Source organism: Ailuropoda melanoleuca, chromosome 10 (assembly GCF_002007445.2).
Source record: "Ailuropoda melanoleuca isolate Jingjing chromosome 10, ASM200744v2, whole genome shotgun sequence".
NCBI classification, from domain to species: Eukaryota; Metazoa; Chordata; class Mammalia; order Carnivora; family Ursidae; genus Ailuropoda; species Ailuropoda melanoleuca.
This window is the reverse complement of record NC_048227.1, coordinates 76,154,540-76,179,323: the sequence shown is the minus strand read 5'-3', so window position 1 is coordinate 76,179,323 and position 24,784 is coordinate 76,154,540. Positions and strand designations below refer to the sequence as shown.

Genomic DNA, 24,784 nt, shown 5'->3' with positions numbered 1-24,784 from the left:
AGTCTTTTTATCAGATAAATTTTGATTAAAAATCCATCTCCAGATTTTGTTTTAGATTTCCTTGCATTACTCTTGGTCCTTCGCTTTTCCATATAAATTTAATCATTGGTACTTTTTTTTTTTTTTTTTAAGATTTTACTTATTCATTTGAGAGAGAGAGGGCAAGCACCAGCAGAGGGAGGGGCAGGCAGAGGGAAAAGCAGGCTCCCTGCTGAGCAGGAAGCCTGATGCGGGACTAGATCCCAAGATCCTGGGATCATGTCCTGACCCAAAGGTAGACACTTAACTGACTGAGCCACCCAGGTGCCCATGGTACTTTTAATGTGTATTGCTATTATAAAGGATTGATTTTAAAAATATTTTGTAACTGATTCTTGCTGATATAAAGAAATGTGATTGACTTACACAAATTAATTTTATACACAGTTCTCCTTTTGATTCACTTGTTAATATATTATCTTTTGAATTCACAAAACAGATACTCCTATCATCTACAAATGGTGGTTTTATTTCTTCCCTTTCAATCTCCGTATCTTTTATTTCCTATCTTACTACACCATCTAGATCTTGTAGTACAACGTTAAATAACAGCGATCATAGTGAAGACTGCTTCATGTTTGTAATCTTAAAGAAGTCTTTCAATGTTTTATATTAAATATTTGCTACTCCTTTTTGTGTAGATACTCTTTGTCACTTAAAGAAGTACCTTTTTAATCTTACTTTGCAAATTTTTTTAAAACATCATGAATCATATTTAATTTTGCCTGTTTCTTTTTCTGCGTCTACTGAGATCAATCATTTTATTTTTCTCTTTTAGTCAGTCAATATGGCCAATTACTTAAACTGATTTTTTGATATTAAACCAACCTGAACTCTTATGACAAAAGCACTTTGGCCAATTTTGTTTTGCCATTTTTATACATTACAAATTCAGATTGCTTATGCTTTGTTTAGGATCTATTTGCATGAGTGACTTTGGACAGGGATTTCCTTTTCATACCTTTCTTGATATCAAGTACATCAAGTCACAAAAAATTACTCAAGGAATAATCCCCATGATTCTTTTTTCTAGAAAACTTGTATAAGACTGAGTCTTTTTTATAGGTTTGAACAGTCATTGAACTCACCTGTAAACAAAATAGACCTGGTGGTATTTTACTGGGAAGCTTATTTTGACTACTGATTCAATTGTTCTAATGTTCATATGACTTTCAGGTTTTTTCCCCTTGAGTCAGGGTTATTAATTTTTATTTTTCTAGAAATTTACTTATTTTTATAAGTAACTAAATTTATTGTATGTAAAGGTTTCATGATTATCTTTTTTTTAAAGGATTTTATTTATTTATTCGACAGAGATAGAGACAGCCAGGGAGACAGGGAACACAAGCAGGGGGAGTGGGAGAGGAAGAAGCAGGCTCATAGAGGAAGAGCCTGATGTGGGGCTCCATCCCATAACGCCGGGATCACACCCTGAGCCGAAGGCAGCCACTTAACCGCTGTGCCACCCAGGCGCCCCTATCCTTTTTTTTAATTTTTGGAAGTAATTTTAGTTATGTCCCTATTTACACTTCTAATATCATTTATGTGTATCTTTACACACTTTTTGTTTTTCTATTAATCTTGCTAGAGCTTTGTAATTTTTTTAAAAACAAGTTTTTGGGTTTGTGCCCTCTCTATTGACATCTGTTTTCTATTTCATTAATTTACATTTATATAAACTCGTATCTTTATTGTTTCCTTTCTTATACTTCCCTTTGGATAAACTGCTCAAGCATTTCTATTCCAAACCCAAATGCCTTTCAAGTACTAATAAACATAACTGAATGAAAAAACAACTGGTAGAAAAGGGCTAGACACATCTGGACTACAATCTTGACTGTTTTACTAGTTGCGATATCTTGGCTTATCAGCTGATAGCCTTGGTCATGTATCTTAAGATAAATGAAAACATAAATTCACAAGCTGAATATTTTAGGTGACATATTTTGTGCAGAATCTGTATAACCATTCCCTCCCTTGACCTGACCAGTAAACTCCTACCAATGTAGGCCTAGATTACTTTTGTTGGCAACCATATCCCAAAGTTACCTGAGATTGATATTACTGTTTGTGAACTCCTTAATTTTCCCCACCAAACTGCTGTCAAACTGAATCCTCCCCTATTTGGTACATATTCAGTTGCTCAATTGTAAAAACTGATCTGTGCCCCCATTGCACTTTGTTATAGGGTGCTGGAAACAGAATGATCCATATGAACATTAAAATGTTCTTTTATGTAATAACTTGTAATTTTAGAATTAGTGCTTTATACATTTAATTAGGAAAAATATCAAGATACTGCTACGATAAGGTTATGTAAGTTTGAGAGAGATATATATATTTGACCTTGAGTCCTTGTAGATGGGATAATTTTGCATAGTAGATTTTACCATAGCTATGGGCAACAAGTGAGTTCTTGGCCTTTTTTTTTTTTAATAAATATATTTCTTCATGTACCACTAACAATTCATTTGGTTAGTTCTAGGCAGCAAATCTTCTTGATACTGCTCCATTACCAAATCACTCTTAACGAGATTTGATTTATGAAATAAAAATTCAGTCACAGTTGGCTTGTCCTATTTACCTTTTTTGGCCATGCCATTCTCCACATATGCAATACTTTCTTAATTAATCCATTTAATCCAAGGCTTGAATTTGAGGAAGTTAAGGATGGGGGAATCAGGCTTGACCTTTACTTTTGAATAGTTAAAAGTCACAAATATACATTCTGCTGTTGAGAGGAGAGGAGATCACGCTTATCAGTTTTTAATTTTTTCATCATGTTTGAAATCATTTCTCAACCCTGACATAAATCCTAAGTCAAGAGTCATTTCTGAACAAACTAATCAAAACTACTTCCATCGTTGTTGTTAAGCATGGAGCATTAATCACAAAGTATTTGTTGAGCTCCTTTTATGTGCTGAGAACGACCCTGTCCTGTGAATCTCAAACACCAATTTCCTTCAAATCCACAGCTTCAATTTGAGAACCGAGAGACAGAACTGAAAGTCAAGCAAGCACAACAGAGAAGAACCAGAGATCACTTCCAGAAGCCAGATACTATTTTGTCAGCAGACTCACAATGCGCATCCTAAGCTAGGCTATAGGTACTCTTGGCAAGGACATGAAACAATTTAAAAGCTTCCCGAAGCTGGAAACAGAAAAAGACAATGTAATGTTGTAGAAAATAAGCTTTGTTCTGTAAAGAACAAATCACATAAGATTAATTTAATAATGCTCAGAGACAGGATTGTAAACCTTAATGGTAATGCGGGAACAGGAGATAGGCCAAGCCAGATTCTCAGGGAACTTTACAGATGTGGAGAGAATTGTTTTTGGAAGCTGTACTAACTATTTCAGACCACTAGGGTAACCTTAACTAAATGACTATTTCCATGTTCCAATAGCACTTCGTTCACTAAAGCAGTAAATTATTCTAACTCTGAAATACCCAAACAGCTTCTGAATAGCTGTAGCTTGTAGCAGACCAGCAGGATGCTGTCTTCTAGCTCTTTCCATTCTTGCCTGGCCCCAAGCTTAAACCAATGCCCTACAATCAAGCATCTATACTTGCCAAGCATTTTGAAAATGAAATGCTGCCTAATACAACCCTGTGGGTGCCTGACTTAATCCTCTTCGACTGTCTTGAGGGAGGGGTGAGGGGGAATTAACACTTGATTGTGCCAATTGTGTTAAATAATCACCCACATGTGAGGAAGAGAAAAAAAACATTTTCAAAGATCGCTATTGAGGAGTTAACTCATAACTGAGATTGTGGAGATATTTAGATATATTGGGCAGTATAAAAATGTGCTACATTTTTCCAGGCCTTGCTGACTACCCCCCCCACTCACATTCAGTTATGTGTGTGCCTCATGATTCCAAAGAGGGTCCATAGCCAATAAAAACGTTTCTTAAGGTAAGAAATATTCCTTTGCCAAATTGGCGAGTGTGCCTGAGTTTTATCACAATCGGGTGGACCTCTATGTCAGCAAAGTGTACCCCATGTGAGAGCAGTTGCATTATTTGGAGTCAGCTTCCGAAAAGAAGGAAGGATGCCGTGTGGCATCTTCATGATAATAGAATTCGCACGCACATCTCCCTTCTGTTATAAGTAGCCTAGAACCGAGTGATTTGGAAAATGTTTGAAAACTGGTTATACAAATATTTAGCAAAGCTAATAGCATCCCATAAATATTTTCTGACTTAGGAATTGACACTCCAAAAGCGGAGGAGGGATGATGTGCCTACAGCCTCCCGGTCACGGATGTAAATGAAATTCAGTATCGAAGCAGATGCACTGGTTTCTTGATGTACTATTTCTGTCAGATTCTGGCAATGGCTCTGATTTGAACAGCAATTACTGGTAAAGAATTTAGCCTCCACTATTTAGAAAAGTGGTTTTATTGAATTTACAAACAAGGCCCTCCAATTTTCCATTTCCTTAGCAAGCTATTAAATCAACCAAGCTAAGCATGTCATCATGACTATAATTTACGTGATGTGACACGGCAGTTAAGATGTACTGTGGTAATTCGTGAGGGCCTGCAGTATTATTGTCGTATCAAAAATTTATATGGTTCAGTTATTAAGGCAAATTGTTTCATTCATACTGAGATATCTGACAGTAAACCACCAAGGGCTTCCACATTACATTAAAAAATGTCTTCCATATTCAAACAATTTGCACACCCTGTTACCATTATTTTGTTCACTGAGTGGAAATTGAAGCACAGGCAAGCACAGCTTTTTGATGTGAAAATGATCTGAAAGGGAATATGAAGTGCTTCATTGTGGGTGGTTATAAGAAACAGTTCAGCCGGGATAAAGGAAGTTATCTTTGGGCACCAACAACTATGAACAGGATGTCCAAATTCTTTGCTCTGGTGCTATTTAATATCCCATTTGCTCGCTTTCCTTATGTCAGTTTGATTTTCAGCCAACAGAAAGAAAAAGCATATGACCAAAGGAAAAACATGGAAAATGCCGTAAAGAATATTCTATTATAACTTAAATAAATTTCACCATTGTAAAAAAAAATAAGACCTTTGAAACGCATCCAATTTTGACCCAAGGCTCTTCTCTGAACTCTTCAGAGCCGGGGCAAAAAAATTTGACAGTTTATGTATTTATCTTCCCCCTCCCCCCACAATTTTAAGTTGTAGACATTCAAGTCTTACGTGTTATTTTAATTTTTTTGGGCATACAGGAGGTTCCTAAACAGAACAGGATAGAATAACTTTTCTTGCTGTAAAAGGCCTTGCAAATATTTAATTGGATTTTTATTACAGTTGTAGAATTTTATGCCATATACACTATCTATCTTGAAGTATTCAATATTCATTGAAAAACATGTTTTATTCATTAACACATTTTTCATAATAGCATTAGAAGTCTGCTAAAAATAAGAAACTGGCCATTAGTTAAATTTATTTATTTATTTATTTTTAAAGATTTTCTTTATTTATTCGACAGAGATAGAGACAGTCAACGAAGAGAGGGGACACAAGCAGGGGGAGTGGGAGAGGAAGAAGCAGGCTCATAGCGGAGGAGCCTGATGTGGGGCCCGATCCCATAACACCGGGATCACGCCCTGAGCCGAAGGCAGACGCCTAACCGCTGTGCCACCCAGGCGCCCCTAAATTTTTTTTTTTCTTAATCAGCTAAAATCACCAGTTCCCACTCACTAAATAAGATGTGAACTACTAAATTTTTCTTTCTCGATACTCATATGTCGTGCAAGAGAACCACTAACAACAAATATATTTTGTTTGTTTAATCAACGATTTCTTCAAAAGCAACACTATATTCTTATAGGTGAAAACTCAGAGGCATACACAGCAACAGTTTGCTAAGGGATTTTTCTGTCACCGTTACAGTTTCTGGTGTGATTAGGTTATAAGGTACTAACTTTTGCAAAACAAGCAGATCATTTAGAATTTCTATACCAAATTTGGTTTCCAACAAATTCTTAGGCAAAATAAAATAAAATAATAAAAACCATGGCCCCTATCTAGATAGAATACAAAGCAAACAAACAAACAAAACCAAAAAACCACCTGCATTTCTGAGGCTGGTATTTTTGTTTATCTGTGTATGTTTTTCTATATGTATGAGTGGGCTTTAAAACAAACGTGTTTTTAATCTGGCACTTCTTTTAGGGTAGTTTTCTTTCTGAGCTCCAGGAAATATGTTGTTTGCAGAAGCTTCACGGCAAGCATCAAGTTAGTTATATAATAAATTTCATTTCCAATTAACATTCATACAAGGTAGAAAAATTAGCTGTCTTGAATATCAGCTTTGAAATAAAATAGGAACAGGTGAGGAAAACTTCGGTAAGTACCCTATCACAGACAACTCCAGAAAAACAGCTATTTCGAGGAAACATAAGACAGTTTCTTCCAATAGTTATCATTTGTTTCATAAAAATAGCTTCGAGGTTTTGCAAAAAATATCCTAGAGCCTTCATCAGTGTATTCATTCATTCAAAAAGTTAGCATAAAAATGACTTGGAGACTAACTCCCCACCAAAAAAAAAACCAGTTAGCATAGAATACCAACTATGTAAGAGTGTATATTAGGGATGCTATAGACAATTAACTTTTGGTATACGTCTGTCCTTTCCCCAGGGGGCCTGGGAGAAACATCCAACTTAAACTGATCCAGTTGCTTCTGGCAGCCTAACGCACCATGAATTTGCTCTGACTTTTCTTTAAAAAACTACTTAAGAAAACCCATTGTCTATATTGATCCGCGAAAGCAAAGTACCTAGAAGCCAGCACTGTGTGGACTTACCTTGTTTCCCAGATAGGGCGCTGGTGCCCTCCAGTAGTAGCCCTGCGGCAGGGCCCGGTGGGCTTCCTCAACGCTGATGCTGACCTGCTGAGGCGGGTCTAAATCATCCTGCTGGGGAGCCACTTGAACGCGGCCAGAGAGGTCGGTCAGGTACCAGCCACGCATGTCTTGTATCTTCAAGAAAAGACACAATCATCTTACTTACAAAAAACAAAACCAAAAACCACCTCCACTTCTTTCTCTTTCTTATTCTGTATAATGTCCATTTTTCGGAAAAAGAAAAAAACATAAAAGTTTAGAAAAATAGGAGAGCTGTGGAAAATGTGAAACTTATCATATGTACTTGTTATAGATTCTCACTGTGTTCTTGTTGATTCTAGGAGTTTGGAGAGTAATATGTAGTAATCTGATTTTATTGATCCAATGCTTTTTAAGAAGTTATGACTCTAAATACTTCTTTCTTAAAAATAGAAATTTGTTCAAAGTTATACAATGATTATAATATTGTATAAATTATCAGATGGTTGGGCTCTAAATTGCATATTTTTCATTCTACTAATAACTTCCTGTTGCTTATGGGAAAAATAATTTCAAAAGCTTTTACTTATATATATTTGTAAAACACAGGAAGAAAAGAAATAAAATATGCAAGTGCCTGAAAGGTGGCTTTTCATTCAGTATTTCCACCCTTTTCATTTAATTAAATTTCAGTTTTGAGGCTTAAGGACATTTGAATCCACCAGCCTGTTGCTATGGCCACAGCTCACAATACTATACCTAGTCCTTCCCATGGGGCTCCAAGTGCTGTAAGAATTCATAGCCTAGATCCTTGGCCCAGAAAAGGAAGGAGCCTTAAAGGAAAAATTAGGAAACACATGATGATTTGCTTTTCCATCTTTAGACTCTGGCCGGGGGAGGGCATAGAGCTACGATTCTAATTTAGACTGCCCTACCTAATTGGTATAAAACATAAGATACTGAGGTTTGTGGCTACCAGGGGCCCACTTAGATGTGTGTGAGTGGCTTGGTGCTGTAGGTGATGGGGAGCAGAATAGTGATGGCGATAATATGTGGATGACATATTTTTTAATTTTTTTTTTTTATGTAGAGGTCATTTGATTCTCCTTCTCCCAAAGTTGTGGAATTGCTGGGACTAGACTTTAAGATATATGTCACTTCCTTCTCTCCTCTTTTCCGACATCATCCTTCAGGGATTCTAAGACAGCACAGTGAGATTCAGAGGAAGTTCTTTCCAGAAGGCTTACTGAAGTGCAAGTATCAGTTGGACCTAATTGCTGAAAACCAAGGCTAAATGCCACTTCTGCTCTTCTGTGGACCACGAAACTTTGATGTTAGTGGAACAGTCTAGAGGGTGGGGTGAAACTCTACAAACAGGAGGAGGAAGTGGGCTTGATGTCTAATTGCTGTTGGTTCTATGCAATCTGCCCTTAAAGCAATACATTTGATAGTACATAGATTCTGATTTAGACATGAGAGTACAATCAGAAACTACTCATGATATTTTAGACTTGACTTAAAAGCAAATACAGGCAGAAGAGAACATTTGGTAGTTGTGTTAAGGATTACTTACCTGATTAAAGTTGAAGTGGTGTTTGGAAAGTAGTTTACTGCAAAAGTGATCTTTGTAAAGCATAACTCTGGTCCTATCACTCCCCTGCTAAAATACTCCAGTGGCTCTCCATGTATAAGAATCCAACTTAGCATTCGCAACCCCGTATGGTAGGTAGAGTTTCTCATTCCCCTTGAGGCTTCTCTCTCTCCAGCTTGCGTCCTGCTACTCTGTAGTCTTAAGAGCTGCCATACAAGCTATTTGAAATTCCCCGAGGGTCCCATTTTCCTCTCATACCTCCTCTATCAGGACACAAACCACTGTCTGTGAAGAGTTGAAAAGGCAATAGGGAGCAATTCTTCTTAATTTGTATACCAAAAATATTGGTGAATGGAATACATAATTCTTCATGTCACAATCTGATGCTTTCCCGATTGAATCATATGCCTTTGGGGCTATAATCACATTAGTCCTCTTACTGCTTCACATAATAATCATGGACACTGAAAAGACTAATATTTACTATTTCTAAGAGACTCCAGGCTTCACATTGCTACAAATAAAAACTTTAAGTCTTTGATCAAAGATACACAAAGAGCATTTGAAAGAAAATTCCATCCCTTCTTCATGATAATGGTAAATAGAAACTTACTACCAGAAAACCATTTTTTTTAAATTTCTTGCAAAAGAACAATAGCAAGGAGGTACATGGAGCAGGGTACAGAATGAAAAGGTATTGCTTACATGGCCGTAGGTCCAGTAGGAGCTCTGACATCTGTCTGAAACCCCGGAACAGAAACACTCGTCACAACCTTTATGATTATGCTCTTGCAAATTGAAGAAGCCAGCTTTACAGCGACTGCAGTCCCCACCTTCAACATTCTCCTACAAATAGAAACAGAGATGCCCTTCAAGATATAGAACCATCTCTTTCTAGTACTGTGAAAGGAAAACAGAAACTGGGTATTCTTCATTTTACCCCTTAACCATACTTAAAGTATAATGATATTTTAAAAAATCTGCTCAAAAACTGCTTATTAAGCTACCCCCTTTCTAGCCACACTGATGTGAAAAGATATTGGATACTACTCTACTGTCTTATAAGCTACAATTCTGATCTTCATGTATGTCAAGAGTGTGGAGTAAATGCCATGAAAAACACAGCAGTGAGTTACACTGACGAAAATGGATGCAGTCTGGTTTACCATTCTCTGTTGTTGAAGTACTTCCTCTTAGAACACAGGATATATGATAAAATTAGAGAATTAAACCAATGGATGTGTAACAGCATGTTGATATTATACAGATGGCAAAATACTTTCCACATCACATATTAAAAATGCACACACTTGGGGCAAGCATAAGAACCTGACTGGGAGAGAAACTGGAGTAAATGGCCATAGATTTCCTTGGTGCAACTAAGCAGAAAAAGAGGAAAGTTTTTCTTGGTTAATTTTCACAGTGTTTTCTTTAATACATTGGTGTAGCCAGTTAATCATATAGTAATAATATGGGAAAAATAAATCTCGTGCAGTGACTGCTCTCCAGATTGGTATCATTAATCCTAGTCCCAACATACTGAAAAATTATTTGTTTATAGATAGGCCTCTACCATGGACTTGGGCCAGGGAAAGCTGATTATCTGATGAAAAACTGGGAAGGCTATAGTCTCTCAATTTAAAGAACAGTTAATCTTAACTAATAACTTCTAAATGAAGGCCCCTTGCTTTCTAGGAAACAGATTCTCAGTATTCCCTACACCTGCATTTACTCCACATTTTTTCTCTTCCTTGAATTCCTTCATTACCTTAATTCTGAAGCTTTCCTTCTCCTTACAGAACTTCTCTCTCAGCTGTGTTCCCATAGTCCTTTGGACATTGCTCTATTAGAGCCACCAAAAAAAAGCATAGCTATACCTTCTGAGATTGTTCTCTCCAGTTCTATACCAGAATCTATTCAGAAATCTTGTCTTACTTATTTTTATAGTACCAGAAAATGCTGGGGTTCCTGGCACAACATTGAGCACTAGCTAAACAAAATTTTACTAATTTTAAATGAATTTCTTGGTGGCTATGTTTTTCATCCACAGCAAAGTGCTATGCACACAGTAGATGTGTAATATGACTGTTTTTTGAATAAACCGAGATTGGGGAGAAGATAAGGTTGATACGGTCTGAGAACACAGGAGAAAAAATAGGAAAGAGAATAAGAGTGTGAAAAAATAACAAGATTTGTAAGAATAGACAAATAAAGAGGTTCTGCTTGGATCCGAGAGAATAATTTATTTGAAATTAACTTTTGCTCTTAATTTGTATGACCCATTTAAGGCCACAACCACTTCTATATCACTGGGAACCTAAACAAAGGGGGCTCTCCTGGCCCATTTCACATGTTAAATTTTAGCATCCTGATATACATACAAATTGAATTATTGCCACAGACATTCTTGCTAACTTTTATTTCTAAGGCAGATTTCAGATATTTTCAGATAATAAACGTCAGCAAAGCTATTCAAACTAATTTCAGACCTATGGTGACACATAACTACCCAAAGCCCTGAATTTGGGAGGAACCTCAGAAGCGTATACAGGCGGGAAAGATGAAACACCTCTATAATTATAATTCAGCTTATCCCATTGAGGACACAGTACAGCTGTTCTGTAGACTGTGCTCTTATGCACTCGGTCTAATCTACTTTTCATTTACTCTAATTTGAAAGCTCATGATACTACTTTTCTGAGATTCAGACTGAGTTCAACAATTTGAAATTTTTAGACATTACATTTTCCTTATCTCCGTTTTAGCCTGGTAATAGAAACATGAAAAATATGGTTAAATAATTTCAGTATTCAATTAATTAATAACCTGAAGCAACACATTAGTGTAGGAATTCTAGGGACTCTGAAGATGGGTAGGCCAAGGTCTCTGCCTTTAAAAGTCAACAGCTAGAGCAGGGTAAAATGATACATTTACAGTCCACTATAATTCAAGGTAGAAGAGGATCATGCATCTGAGAAATTAAATTATGGGAACACAGAGGAGGAAGGACTAATTGTGCTACAAAGGCTTGAGGAGGCTTTGTGACAGGAATGGAATTTGACCTAAATTTTGAAGCATGGTTTAAAAATTCAACCTGTGGGGGGAGATATAATGAAAGACCTATGTTAGCAAAGAGATTGGAAACAAGAAATAATTCAAAGAGTAGAAGATTCTTTCATTATTTATTCTTTTGAAACAGACAGACTGAATAGTTCCTGTCTGCTAGGGTCTGCACTTGGTACTTGGCTTCCGGTGTCTAAGCCCTCACATAATGAACTTTCAAGGCTACTCTGAGATATGGATCTTTTCTCTTAGGAATTGGTAAATCATTATAGGTCGTTCAGCAGGAGGTAAATCAAAAGAACTAGACTTGATGCACCTATGTTGGCAGGAACAGGTAAAATGTCTAAGAAAGGCAAGACACTCGTACAAAGAATTCTTCCATCACCATATGGTGAAGTAAAGGGTTAATTCTATAGGCTTGGAGTGCTCAAACCCTGCATAGTCTAAACTGAAAAGACCGTCCCTTGACCAGCTCCTGGGAGATAATCTATAAGCCCTTGGAATATTTTATCCGCTTGATAAAAATGTCTTTGTATACCTGGGGCCAGGGATCACACCAGGCAGTTCATGCTAACAATGCCATTTACGGTGAATGTCTGGTTTTGTTTACCCACGACTCTGGGCCACATTTATCAGCTTACAGTGCCATTTATGGTGAACGCCTAGTTTTGTCTACGTGGGGCCCTGAGTCATGATGTATCCGTTTGATCTCTGGGGAAGCTGGAGACTGGCCAGTCATAAGAGAGCTTCATATCTGCATGACTGACCTCCCAATAAAAATCCTGAATAGCAAGACTTGGGTGAGTTTCTTTGGTTGGCAATACTTTGTAAGTGTTGTCATACATTGTTGCTGGGAGGAATAAATACGTTCTGTATGATTCCATTGGGAGAGGATAACTGGAAGTTTGCAGTTGGTCTCTTCTAGACTCTTCCCTATGCACCTTTGTCTTTGCTGATTTTAATCTATATTCTTTCACTGGAATAAAGCATTAGGGTGAGTACAACAACTTTTCAGAATTCTGTGAGTCCTTCTAATGAGTCACTGATAACGAATGTGATCTTGAGGACACCCAACACACCATGGTAAAGGTACTAGGATGTTTATACCTATAAAAACAGGTTATACAAAGGGATAGCTTTGCTTTGTTTGTTGTGACAAATCTTTGAACCAAAATATTTTAGATCTTTTTACTGGTTGTCAAGTTAATCCTGTTCCACCCCCCATGCTCATTTCAAGAACCTCCACACAAGTAATGATCAATTTCTATAAGATCTGCATAGACCTTACTCATGATTGCATAGTATGTCAGCTTCATGCCACAACTTTAAGTTTCTAGACTCCTACTTATTTAGTCCTGAGTCTGGACCATATTTTTTTCTTTAGTGAGTGGTAGCTAGGTTCATTGGATTAAAAAGTGCTTGGTTCTAATTGTTCTCAGGTTCTAAAACAGACAAATATTAAGCCAAAATTAAATAGTAAATATGGTACATATAGTACCAACTTATATATCTGTCCCCATGGCCTAACTAAAAGGGCCTTTTGAGACGGACAGGAAGATGAATTGAGGATAAAATCTTTTTAGATCACTAGAGCTCTGCTTTCTAGTCATGTCTCAACTTGTAGAGAATTAATTAGTTATAGCAGGTTCTATACTTCCTTTCTCCTTTTCCTTTTTTTTTTTGTTTAAAGATTTTATTTATTTATTTGACAGAGAGAGAGAGACAGCCAGTGAGAGAGGGAACACAAGCAGAGGGAGTGGGAGAGGAAGAAGCAGGCTCCCAGCAGAGGAGCCTGATGTGGGGCTCGATCCCAGAACACCGGGATCACGTCCTGAGCTGAAAGCAGACACTTAATGACTAAGCCACCCAGACGCCCCCCTTTCTCCTTTTCCAATCTCCCTTGAGAGAGTATATCTAAGTGATTTCTTATTTAGGGATTTTTTCTAAAGTTTTCTTTCAGATGATATTAGATTCAAAACGGTGAAAACATCACAGTCTGATATTTAATATATTTTAGAGTGGCACAATTCAAACACAAAGGCATAATGTTCCAGGACTTATACTGAACTTTCATAGAGACAAGTTCCCCACCTTCTAGTAGTTTGCTAACATAGACGATCTCGGCAGCTTGGTTCTCAATTTTTTTTTTTTATGGCTTCCAAGGTACATAATTGCTTTTTCAAAACTTCTTTGTGTTCCATCAACAATGTCATACATGAAGCAGCTATGATTATCTTCCTGATTCATTTTTGGAAGATCCTTTTGATATGAATGGTCCGGACTTAAATTTTTGATTCTCCGATTGAGAATGAATCATCTGCTTTATGAGTCAGTTCCTTGAGCAATTTAATTTACTATGCTGTCAGTATCAAATTATTAATAAAAGCTCTCTACATTATTTTTCACTATTCCCTTATTTGCTATTATTACTCACTCATCCATCAAATCAAAGGTGATCTCCCACACATAAAGCATTCTTCGAGATGACTGAGGGAATATAAGGACGTTCAGGAGGATTATGGCAAAGGAGGTGAGAGTATGGACAAATACGTATACTACAAGGCAAAAGGAAGTCACTGCCCCAGAAGGGTTACTGAGGACATGCTGTGAGTCGGACACCAGATTCATTTCCAGAGTCCTCCATGCCTCTGAAGGAAAAATAAGACAGGTGTCAAAGGAATGTATCCTAAATACCTAACAATGGTGAGCTTGCAACTTCCAGCCCAAATGCTACTTTGGTCAAGATTTCTCTCTCCTTTAGCTATCATTCTATTACTTCTTTGTACTGATCAACTTCAAAAAGAGTTAACACATAATTTAATAAAATTTTTGAAGATTATTCTGTTTATGTAAACAAAAGGGGGGGTCTAATTTATTCTCTCTCAGCATTCAAATGGACAGTTTTTGTCAATCCAGTAATTTTAATATTTTATTTATATAGAGTCTAATAGAATTCAATAGATTTTTTTTTGTAATTTACCAATTTACTGGTCATTTTTACACTAAAGCCCATGAAATAGGTAATTTCTAGAATGCTCCCGACTTCCACTCTAGAGATTAATATTCCCTCATATCACCATATTTTCTTAAAACCAAATATTCCACTTTCTTGGTTTCTAAACCATTATTCTGGTTGGTTATATTAAAATAATTAAATAGCAACAAATAATAGTCAACCTTTTTTCCATGCTAAATAATTAATAAATAAACAATGTCTCTTCACTTTAGACCAGCACATCCCAGCCTCGTTTTTATTTTCAAGCCCCTAAGGAGCCTATTTCATTACCTTGTTATTTTTTCCCAATCATCCTCACCATGAAATCTTCATTCCGCAGATATACTCTACGTACAGATGCACTGTGTGAGTATGTTTGCCGTATACGTAAAATGAAAATGGTATTTTCACCCCTCTTAGAACCAATTTTCATCCCCTTAGGGAGACATGCGTGCTTTAGACACATATTATTATTGTACATATTTAGCTGAGTAGATAAGGAGATATGCTGTGGCCTTCCCTACAAAATATTTATAATAACTGCCCGAAATTTCTCCTTTAGTAGTCTTTTCCTCTAAAAGCAAAGTTGAATTAGAGAAACCTTACTAGGTTCTTTTTTCTTAAAGTCAGATACTGTTGGGTTGACACCAATTTTCTTTTTGCTAGAGTTTCCTCAGCACAGGCTCTCTCTAGAGAAATAGAGTCACGATCGGTTCCCTGTATCTGTTCTCAGGAAGCCGCCTTCTTATAAATTAGGTACAACTTCAGCAGCACATGTTTAACTGTGATTGTTAGTCAATTGGGAATTCTATTGACAAAGCTACCCGGAGTATCTCCAGTGACATTTAAGTCATTTTTTGTGATAATTGCTCCAGGAATGTTTCGGTCATGCCTGTTTCTTGGGGTGTTTGTAGTCGATTACAGATTTTCCTCTGTTATGGCCTTCATTCTAATGCATCCAAGTATTAAAAGGAGTTAACAAAAGAAGGATAATTAGCTAATTAGCAGTATTTGTTGAGCGCTTGCTCTTTAAATACACTGTTCCATGGCTAAATAATAAGTAATTGGTGGTTAGGAAGAGAGAAGGAAATAAAAGAAAAGGAGTTCTCACTTTGCACAAGTATAGCTTTTACTATTAAAAAATTGATTAACATAATATTTCTCAACTGTCGCTGTTGCAAGAGACAGATTCCGGGATGCACTTTTCATGCTAAAAAATTTACATCTGTAATTTAGATTCAGGATCAAACATATAAATTGAATCATTTTTGTAGAAATGCCTAGGGTTCAAGCCTAACAAGTTAATGAGGTGATCATTCCTGTATACAAATGGGAAAAAGGGAAATGCAAAAACAATAAAAATCTTAGCACATACCATGAAAATCTTATTAGAGGAAAAGAGTGGAAACTTACCTCTACTTGTAAAAAGAAATATAAATAAACAGAAAAAGTAATTAGTAGGTATTTATGATTATCCCTTATACTTGCACAAGGCTTCGATGTTACACTTACACCCATTGAGAGGCGAAAAAGATTTAATATTATCATTTTATACATCAAGAAACATGAATCAGCCAATTTAAGTGACTTTCAAATCTTCACAATTGTTTCATTTTCTTTTTTCATTCTTTTTTATGTATGAGTCACTGTCAGCTTCTTATTGATCGATGAAGAAAATAAATAAGAGAAGTGAGATTGACATTAAATAGATTGCAAGTTGTGAAAAGATAATAAAGGAAAAGATAAAGATTTTACAAGTGATTACGGTAGGAGAATGATTTCCATCAGGGGATCCTGGATCCCAACTTAAGAAAGTGGAGATGTGCCTTGGAAACTGCGTAGCTAAGCAAAGAGCAAAGCCAGTGGTGAGGTTTTCTCACCCATCTAAATAGATTCTGAAATTCCAGAAAGAGCTTGGTGCCTCCAAGGAATGTAAGCCAGGCTGGAAGATAGGGACTGAAGCTCCAGAACATTCTAGGAAGATAACCCAAGGTCAGATCACATAAGCTTGTGGGCCAGTAAGGACTCAATGGGAAGTGCAGTAAAAAACCCAAAGCTAAGCATGATGAAAATACACTTTGATTTCTAATCTTTTACTTCACTATTTATCTTTCTATTATAAGACTTTGATAAAATAAAAGCACATGTTCCAATGTAGATCAAGGTCAGTTTATATTATGTATCTGAGTCTGCAATCCAATGGCCTTTGAATGGATAACACGACACCAAACCTCAAAAGAGCCAAAGTCTAGCATGTGGTACTTAAAATAAATACCAAGAGTCTGAAGAGCATTTACATTCAACTGACTTATACATCTGAGAATGCTTGCTTCTGGTAATTCACAGAAGATAGAGGAATTTTAAAAATGTTAATAATGCATAAAAATTAGTATTTTCGTATCTTGAGCTAGCGTTGTTTCCTTATTTTGAAATATAATGAGGATGATGTTCATTAATATCATTGTCTAAACAAGGGTATAACAGAAAAATCTATGTGTAAAATTGGTAGTAGCTGATACATATTAATTTCATTTACCTCTTTTCAAATTAGGAAATATTTTTTTCCTTTAATTAAAGGAATTTTAAATTAGGAATTATTTTAAAGTGCCAGAAAAGTACATATGACAATTATCTATTACCCATAACCAGGAGGTTAAAAAATATTAACATTTTTCCATGTGTGCCTCAGATGTATTTTTAAAGGAATATTTAGGCATATTTGAATCTCACTTCACTTCTATCCTAGTCCTTCCCCCTTTTCTCTAGAGTTAACTATTCTTCTGAAATTAGTACATATCAGTGTATTTAAAAAATTTTAATTTATATATGTGTGTGTCCACACAATATAAAACTGTTTTATATCTTACAAATTCACACAAATGACCATATAATGACATTGGTTTTCCTCGCCTCAACTAAAGTTTCTGAAATTTATCAATGAGGACCTATTTCATTCACTGGAACTGTTCCTTGTATCAGATTTTATGAATATATTGCACTTCATTTTTCTTCCTGATGTATGGATATTTCGATTTTTTCTAATTTTTTATCAGAACAAGTAGGTATGTGGTGAACATCTTCTCTTGGCTTCTTTCTCCACATTGTACAAGTTTCTTTAGCATGAATGTCTAGATGTGGAGTTGCTGACTGACAAGACTGCATCATCTTAACAATACCAGATACGATACCTTACTGTCCTTCTAAGGTCGTAGTACTAATTTACCCAAATGACAGCAGCTGTAAACATTTCCACTTCTCCAGGTTTTCCCCAGGATTTGCTTATCTCCCCATTTAAAATTTTAACTTATGTTCTTCAATAACCTTCTTAAAAAGTATCTCCATTTAAAAATACTTATTTCTAGGTATCATATAGTTTTTGTTGCTATTCTAAATATTGTCATTACATTTTCTAATTGTTTATCACTGACATATAGAAATTCTATTGCTTTTTTAAACTGAGGCTTGCATTCTTCAAGCCAGTGGAACTCTCTTCTGGTTTCAGTATCCTTCTTGCTGAAGTACGTACATCATCAAGCAGTGTTTTCAGTGCAGTTGGACTGAGAATGATAAACACACACAGTGATCTGATACTTGTCTCTTGCACATATGATACATATTTGTCTCTAGTACATAGGATATGACATACACAATAGAAATGTATCTAATATATTTAACACTTCTTCTCTCAATCTTAACTCATGGGCAAATTTTCTGCTAGGAGCTTTGGTGGTAGATTTCTTTTTTATCTTCTTCAAACAGAAAATGTTGAATTTTCTTTAATTCTTTTTTTTTAAAGATTTTATTTATTCGACAGAGATAGAGACAGCCAGCGAGAGAGGGAACACAAGCAAGGGGAGTGGGAGAGGAAGAAGCAGGCTCATAGCCAAGGAGCCTGATATGGGGCTCGATACCATAACGCTGGGATCATGCCCTGAGCGGAAGGCAGACGCTTAACCGCTTTGCCACCCAGGCGCCCCCGAATTTTCTTTAATTCTTAACAGCTCTTCGCTCCATCATTTTTGGATATTCTTACTCACCTATTTTATCTAGTCTCTTCTCCTTTTGTTCAATTTATCCTTCTATGAGCCATGCCACTTAGCATGTCATAATTTCATTTCTTTACCTCCTTATGTCAGTTAATAGGTAATTTCTTCAGGTCTGCATTTCTAATTCTCTCTTAAGCAGTTTCTAATCTTTTGCTCAGCCCATTCACTGAATTTTAAACTTCAACTATATACAATTTTTATTTCTAGAAGTAAATGATATTGATTTATTTTCCAAAGCTGCTTATTTATTTTAATATAGGGCCCTATTTTGTACTGTTTTTTCCTATTCTTTTTTAATTCTTTTATCTTCATATCTTATTTTAATGATTACACATTTTTTCACATATTTTTATGATTAATATGAAAAGTATATACTTCTGTGTTTATACAAATTCTTTCAGACTATCTTATTCTTCTTAGTGTACAAACATTCTGACTTTTGTGGCTTCCGATTTCATTTTGTAGTTATTTTCCTTTTGTGGAGTATACTGCTTTATGGTGAGCTCACCATCGGGTGACACTGCACTTTCTTTCTTGTGGGAATACCACTTGCCTGACTTGTTGAATTCTAACATAAAGGGAGAATAAAACTGACCCCGTTCCCATGTGGCATACATCTTTGGGTGTTTGCTTCCTCACTACACACTAATTTTTCCCCACCTAGATCCCCGAAGGAGAAAGAAAGTTAACTGTTGTCACTGCCCTCACAAGTGGAATTTTCTAGTGCCTGTCAGGGGACAATTCTAGAGTCTAAGCGTAAGTGAACTTAGTTTTAATTTCTCTCCGTGAGTCCAAATCCTAATGTCAAGTCCTAGAGAGACCATTAAAACTCCCAACCTGAACCTATATTTGGATTAAGACCAGCCTCCCAGTCCCCACCCCATGACCTTCCTTGATCAGCTTGGTTTGGGCTTATGCTTATTAACTTAGATTTCCCTTTTGGGTCTGATATCTAGAAATTTCCCTCTCTTTCTTGAATCAACATGCTTACAAATTTATTTACTCTGTTTCATCCAGCATACTTGTACTTGAAGTGGCAGAAGGGCCGTCCATTTTTTCTCAGGACAATATCTCACCAGAACATTAGCCATTTAAACTTTACAATAGAAAGATACTTAGACCCCAAACTTCATAACCAAGTGCCTTCTTAAAATGTCTACATACTTCAGTAAAGGCGATATTTCTTCCTAATGAAAATTATAAAAAAAAAAACACCTCATTACATGTCGTAGTGTAACCAAATAAATGTGCACATGTTTACTGGTTAATATGCATTTTGGAAATGAGCCTTTATATTGATATCATTTTACTTGAATTTAAGTCTCCAGTACCTGAGCTGCTCAATGAAGTATTATTTGTTAAATACCATTTCAATCGATTCGTATTGTTTCAAATAACCAGCAGACAAACCTATGTCTAATCGTGTTTTCGTAAAACAGGATGACCTGCCACATTTCTCTCTACATTAATAAATATCTGTTCAGTATTTAAATTGTATGCATATTGTGTTGGAACACTGGGTATTTATTATTCTTTCAAACAAGATACTATAGGTACTTAACTATAGTACATTACATGCATGCATATTATGATATAATTCACTTGCTGTATGCATATTACTAGTGATTTTAAAAATTATGCAGATGTCTATTGAAATCTGTTTTCTGCAAGTTTTTATCCTAAAAAAAAAAAGCATTTAGCTTTATCTAAGAGGTTATAGTCACCTATTTAAAATACCACACAGTTGAAGGGCCACTCCTTTAATGATGTTACTTACTTATTTATTCTTTTATGATTTCTTAATTGCTCTTTTTTTGTGCTTTAACTGTCTGTGTAGAACTTCAAGTGTCTTTGTAGGAGGCATGTTTCTTAACTAGGACTATAATCGCTCGGTACAAGACAGAGGCAGGCCGAGAGTCGGGGGTGGGGGCAGGCAGGAGCTCAGGGAGCTCCCCTCGGAGTCCTGCTGGTGACTCTAAGCCTCTTGTTCTAGCCTTTTCCCTCCATACTTAACAAAGGAAAGAAAAATTGAGGCCTGCATCCCTCCCTGACTTGTTACCCTTTCCTGGCAAATACCAGACATCTCCAGTGTATGAACAGTAGGTATAGAAAAACATTCCCCTTCTTTTTTTCAGTTTGATTTCCTGTTTTCTAGAGACTCAGGAGACTTCTCTTCCATTTAAGCTCAACTCTGCCTGTCCTTTATTTGAACAACTGATAAAAGTTAGAGATTTCCATGGAGTTTTGTGAAAGAAATAAAATCCATACAAGCTATGTTTTGGTAAATATTAGAGAAGATGAACTAAGCCTGTAGGATTGTCCAAAAAGACACACAGGATGAAGACCAGGGGTCTCCTTGAACAAGCGATCACCCCCAGATGGCAACACAGTCTTGGTCTGCGCTATGGCAATTTGTCATTTCAAAAAACATTGGAATAAAATGTACTATATCTAGAAAATTTACTATGTTCCAGTACATGAGAACTTTTACTATAGATGGACTTTCTGCCAGTTTACAGACAGGAGTTGTGTAGTTTAAGTCGTCAGAAAAAAAAAGCACCTAAATGACCCATGATATAACATATGCCTATTATGTAACTATTATAATTTTAGCTTGTTCATTCAAACATTCTTGTCCCGATAGATACGCACTTCACATTAATATAAATATTTACTTTTTGCGTTATACTCTAATGTCTGTATGCACATACACACATAACAAATGGAAGCATATGATTTACAGCTTCCTAGATAAGACTAATGATTTAATAAAGGTTCTTAAAGTTCCAACCGTGATTGAGAACAACAACAAAAAGTAACATTCATTTTTATATCAGTATGGCATGCTAAGCTTTTCAATGGATTGTACATTCTCTCCACTAATGTAGGTAACACTGCTTAATCCCAGCGTTTGGGAACTGATTAGCAGAGCTAAAGGAAATCAGTTCTATCACTTTAGACTTGCGCTTGCCTCTTCCCCTCTCTGTGTACAAACTGTGGTTGTAACGCATCCCTTGGCATTACCATGATGAGCTATTAGCTGAGTATATACAACAGATAAAGTCGTATTTCTGAAAGTACACTTAGGAGGAAAAATTGAGGCTTTAATCAATTCCACTAGGGCTTCTTACATTTTCGGTGATAAAACAGAAGAATCTGAATGTAGTATTTTCAGACAATCTGGGTCTAAATCTCAGGAGATTATTTAAAACACCAGAATGCAACCCTCAGCAGAATTATTTTCAGTTAGATACAAAGCTATGGTAGGTTTGAGTGTATAGTCGTTTTACAAGGTTGCTATTTGTAATGCTGTCTATTTTTTAATTCACAGACAAGAGCTAGGTCATGGGGGGAAAGTGTTTTTTGCTATAAATGATACCTCTTCTTAAGGTGACTGGTCCTTCTTGAGTTGGTGGGTTTTTAGACAAATGGTCGATGTTTGGAAGCAGTGAATCTGGTTGTAAAGACACTTAGAGGAGGACCACAAGTAGAAAAGATGGTGGATATTTACAGGAGAAGTTGTTACAATTGGCTTAATGTCAATAGACAGAACAGAACAGAGAAGCAAAGGAAAAGGACCTTCTGCCTTGACAAGAGACTTTACTGGCATACACAACACACCTTGCAGTTACAGAGTCCAAAGCAAGGGTCCTCATTTGTGCTCCCTGCACCACTGCAGTTACAGGGCTTGCAGTCTGGGTAGCCAGTGTAGCCCCGGGCACAACGGTCACAGCTCACGCCTCTGAAGCCAGGTTTGCAATGACAAGATCCAGGTGCCAGGCCTAAGGGAAGACAAGCCACATATTGACAATTGAAAAACAAACACACAATTCAGTTCCTAAGGCTTTAATGATAGTAACGTTTAAAATTCTATTTTGACACAGACACTAATTCATGAATATCAATAAAGAAAAATTAAAACCGAAGGAAATATGGCTTCATTAAAAGCTGGCTGCAAGTTGCTAATACAGCAGCTCTTACATATCTTTAAAAATATTAAGAATGAAAAAAAAAAGAGAAAATCTCAAAGCTTCTACCAAAACTAAGGCTACAGAAAAACTGTCACGATGATCAAGGATTCATTTCCATAACTGATTGATGATGCTCGAAGAATAAGCAGTGACCTGTGATACCTGTTGCTTCATAACTCAGACTATCATGAGATGGAAAAGCACCTGGGGAGTAAAAATATACTGCTTAACCCCCAAATTAAACAACAATCATCGAAGTATGACATCACTGAGTCAACAACAAAAAAAGACTGAGAGTTCACAGGAATAGATATTTTGAGGACAAGACATAGAGGACAACGAAAGCAGTTTAAATTTACTTTTTCTTTTTAAATAGAGACATGTAAAAGACTTTTTTTTATTCTTTTCTTTGATTAGAAAAATGAAAAATGCAGATGAATAAATACAAGTTATTGACTTTCAAATCTGGGAAAGTATAAGAGTAAATCAGTGAAATATAGTCCACTCAAAACAGGAAAGGAAGGGAGAAAGAAGGAAAGGAACATTACAAGGGGAAAGCACACAGCAGAATGAGAGGAAGACTGTCGAACCCACATGCTAATCATATGTAAATGAGTTCACGGTCTTATGCTTCTGTCAAAGCTACGTGCATGTAATGTTCAGGAGAGATTCGCAAAATGATAAGAAATATTAAAAAAAAAGAATGTAAATCTACATTAAGAGAGCATATTAGAGCTGTAATATTATTAATGGCCAAAGTAGAATCCAGTGAAAACAGATTCATTAGGGGACGCCTCGGTGGCTCAGTCGGTTAAGCATCTGCCTTCAGCTGGGATGTCCCCAGGGTCCTGGGTTTGAGACCCATTGCAGGCTCCCTGAAAAGCGGGGGAGTCTGTTTCACCCGCTCTCTTTGCCCCCTCCCCCAACCCCGCTCATGTTTTCTGTCTCTGTTTCTATCTCTCAAATAAATAAATACTTAAAAAAAAAAAAAGATTNCGCTCTCTTTGCCCCCTCCCCCGACCCCGCTCATGTTTTCTGTCTCTGTTTCTATCTCTCAAATAAATAAATACTTAAAAAAAAAAAAAGATTCATTAGGACAAGCCCTCATTTTACATTGATGACAATACAATAAAAAAACCATGACTTAGGTTATTATGTTTAAACTACATAGAAGCACTAATTTTAAGTACAAAAATATATAGACAACAACTGATTTGGGGGCTCAAAGAGAAACTGGCCAAAATTAGTGGCTGAGAATGACATTAACCTACTCACTTCAAATATCTGTAGATGAATCAGAAAAAAAGACATAGAAAAACATGAATTATCTACTATTGCTGAATTACACATTATATTCTATGTACCCACCTATTGAAGCTCATCATTAATCTACAAAAATGCTCAATTTCTCAAAGCAGAAATGATCTAAGTCTTGTTTCCTTAACACAAATTACTACTTCTGTATTTGTAAAAAATGTTGTAATAAATTAGGATTGAAGTAATTTGAAATATCAAGCATGACAATAGAATCTTACAAAAAATTCCACCAGTCAAAAATTAAAAAATAAATATTTCTCCTTTTAACTCTTGGGTGAAAGAGAAAATCAAATCTTAATTGTGATTAAATAGTTTTCTAAGTAGAATTTAACAACAGTGAGAAAGGAACTTAACAATGTTTATGAGATCCAGAAGAAAAAAAGGGTAGCCAAAAGTAAACTTTTAAGCTTAAATACATTAAAAAATGCAAATAACTTAAAATTTAATTCATGTAATTATTTAAAAAAAAGAGAAAAAAACAAATGAATACCACAGGAAAGTAGGAAGATCTGAAAAATAAACAGAAACAAAATAAGGCAAAACAGAACGTTAAAGATAATCAATGATATCAAAAGAGAACAAATAATCAAAGATTACCACAAAAATATTTTAGTAGCAATTAGTTTTTACTCTGTTTTTAAAGTTTGAATTCTTATGAAGTATTTAAACCGTGGAGAGCTATGTAACTTAGTTTATGAAGCTAGTAAAAATTTGGTATCAAAATCTAACAAAGATAACCCCAAATAAACATAATCACACCTTACAATTAAATAGCACTTATTTTATGCTAGGCATTATGCTTAGCACTACATATGATGCATGGATTAATTCAGTTAATACTCAAAACCTCAAAATGAGGTAAATGTTATTATGTTTCCCATTTTACAAATGAGGAAACTAAGGCACAGAGAAATTAATTTGTTTGTTAAGATAGCATAGCTGGCAGATG

At 35.9% G+C, this 24,784-nt stretch overlaps 1 protein-coding gene across 5 annotated transcripts in view; it reads right to left on the bottom strand.

The window, feature by feature from the left end:
• LAMA2 (laminin subunit alpha 2) overlaps nt 1–24,784 on the bottom strand; it is a 610,905-nt gene that overhangs the window by 300,688 nt on the left and 285,433 nt on the right. For all 5 annotated transcript variants that reach the window (XM_034669120.1, XM_034669119.1, XM_034669121.1 and 2 more), the window contains exons 10-12: nt 22,169–22,329; nt 9,149–9,289; nt 6,835–7,008 (exon numbers count right to left, since the gene is read on the bottom strand). In XM_034669120.1, the coding sequence (XP_034525011.1) occupies nt 6,835–7,008; nt 9,149–9,289; nt 22,169–22,329 (476 nt within the window). The remainder of the gene's footprint in view (nt 1–6,834; nt 7,009–9,148; nt 9,290–22,168; nt 22,330–24,784) is intronic.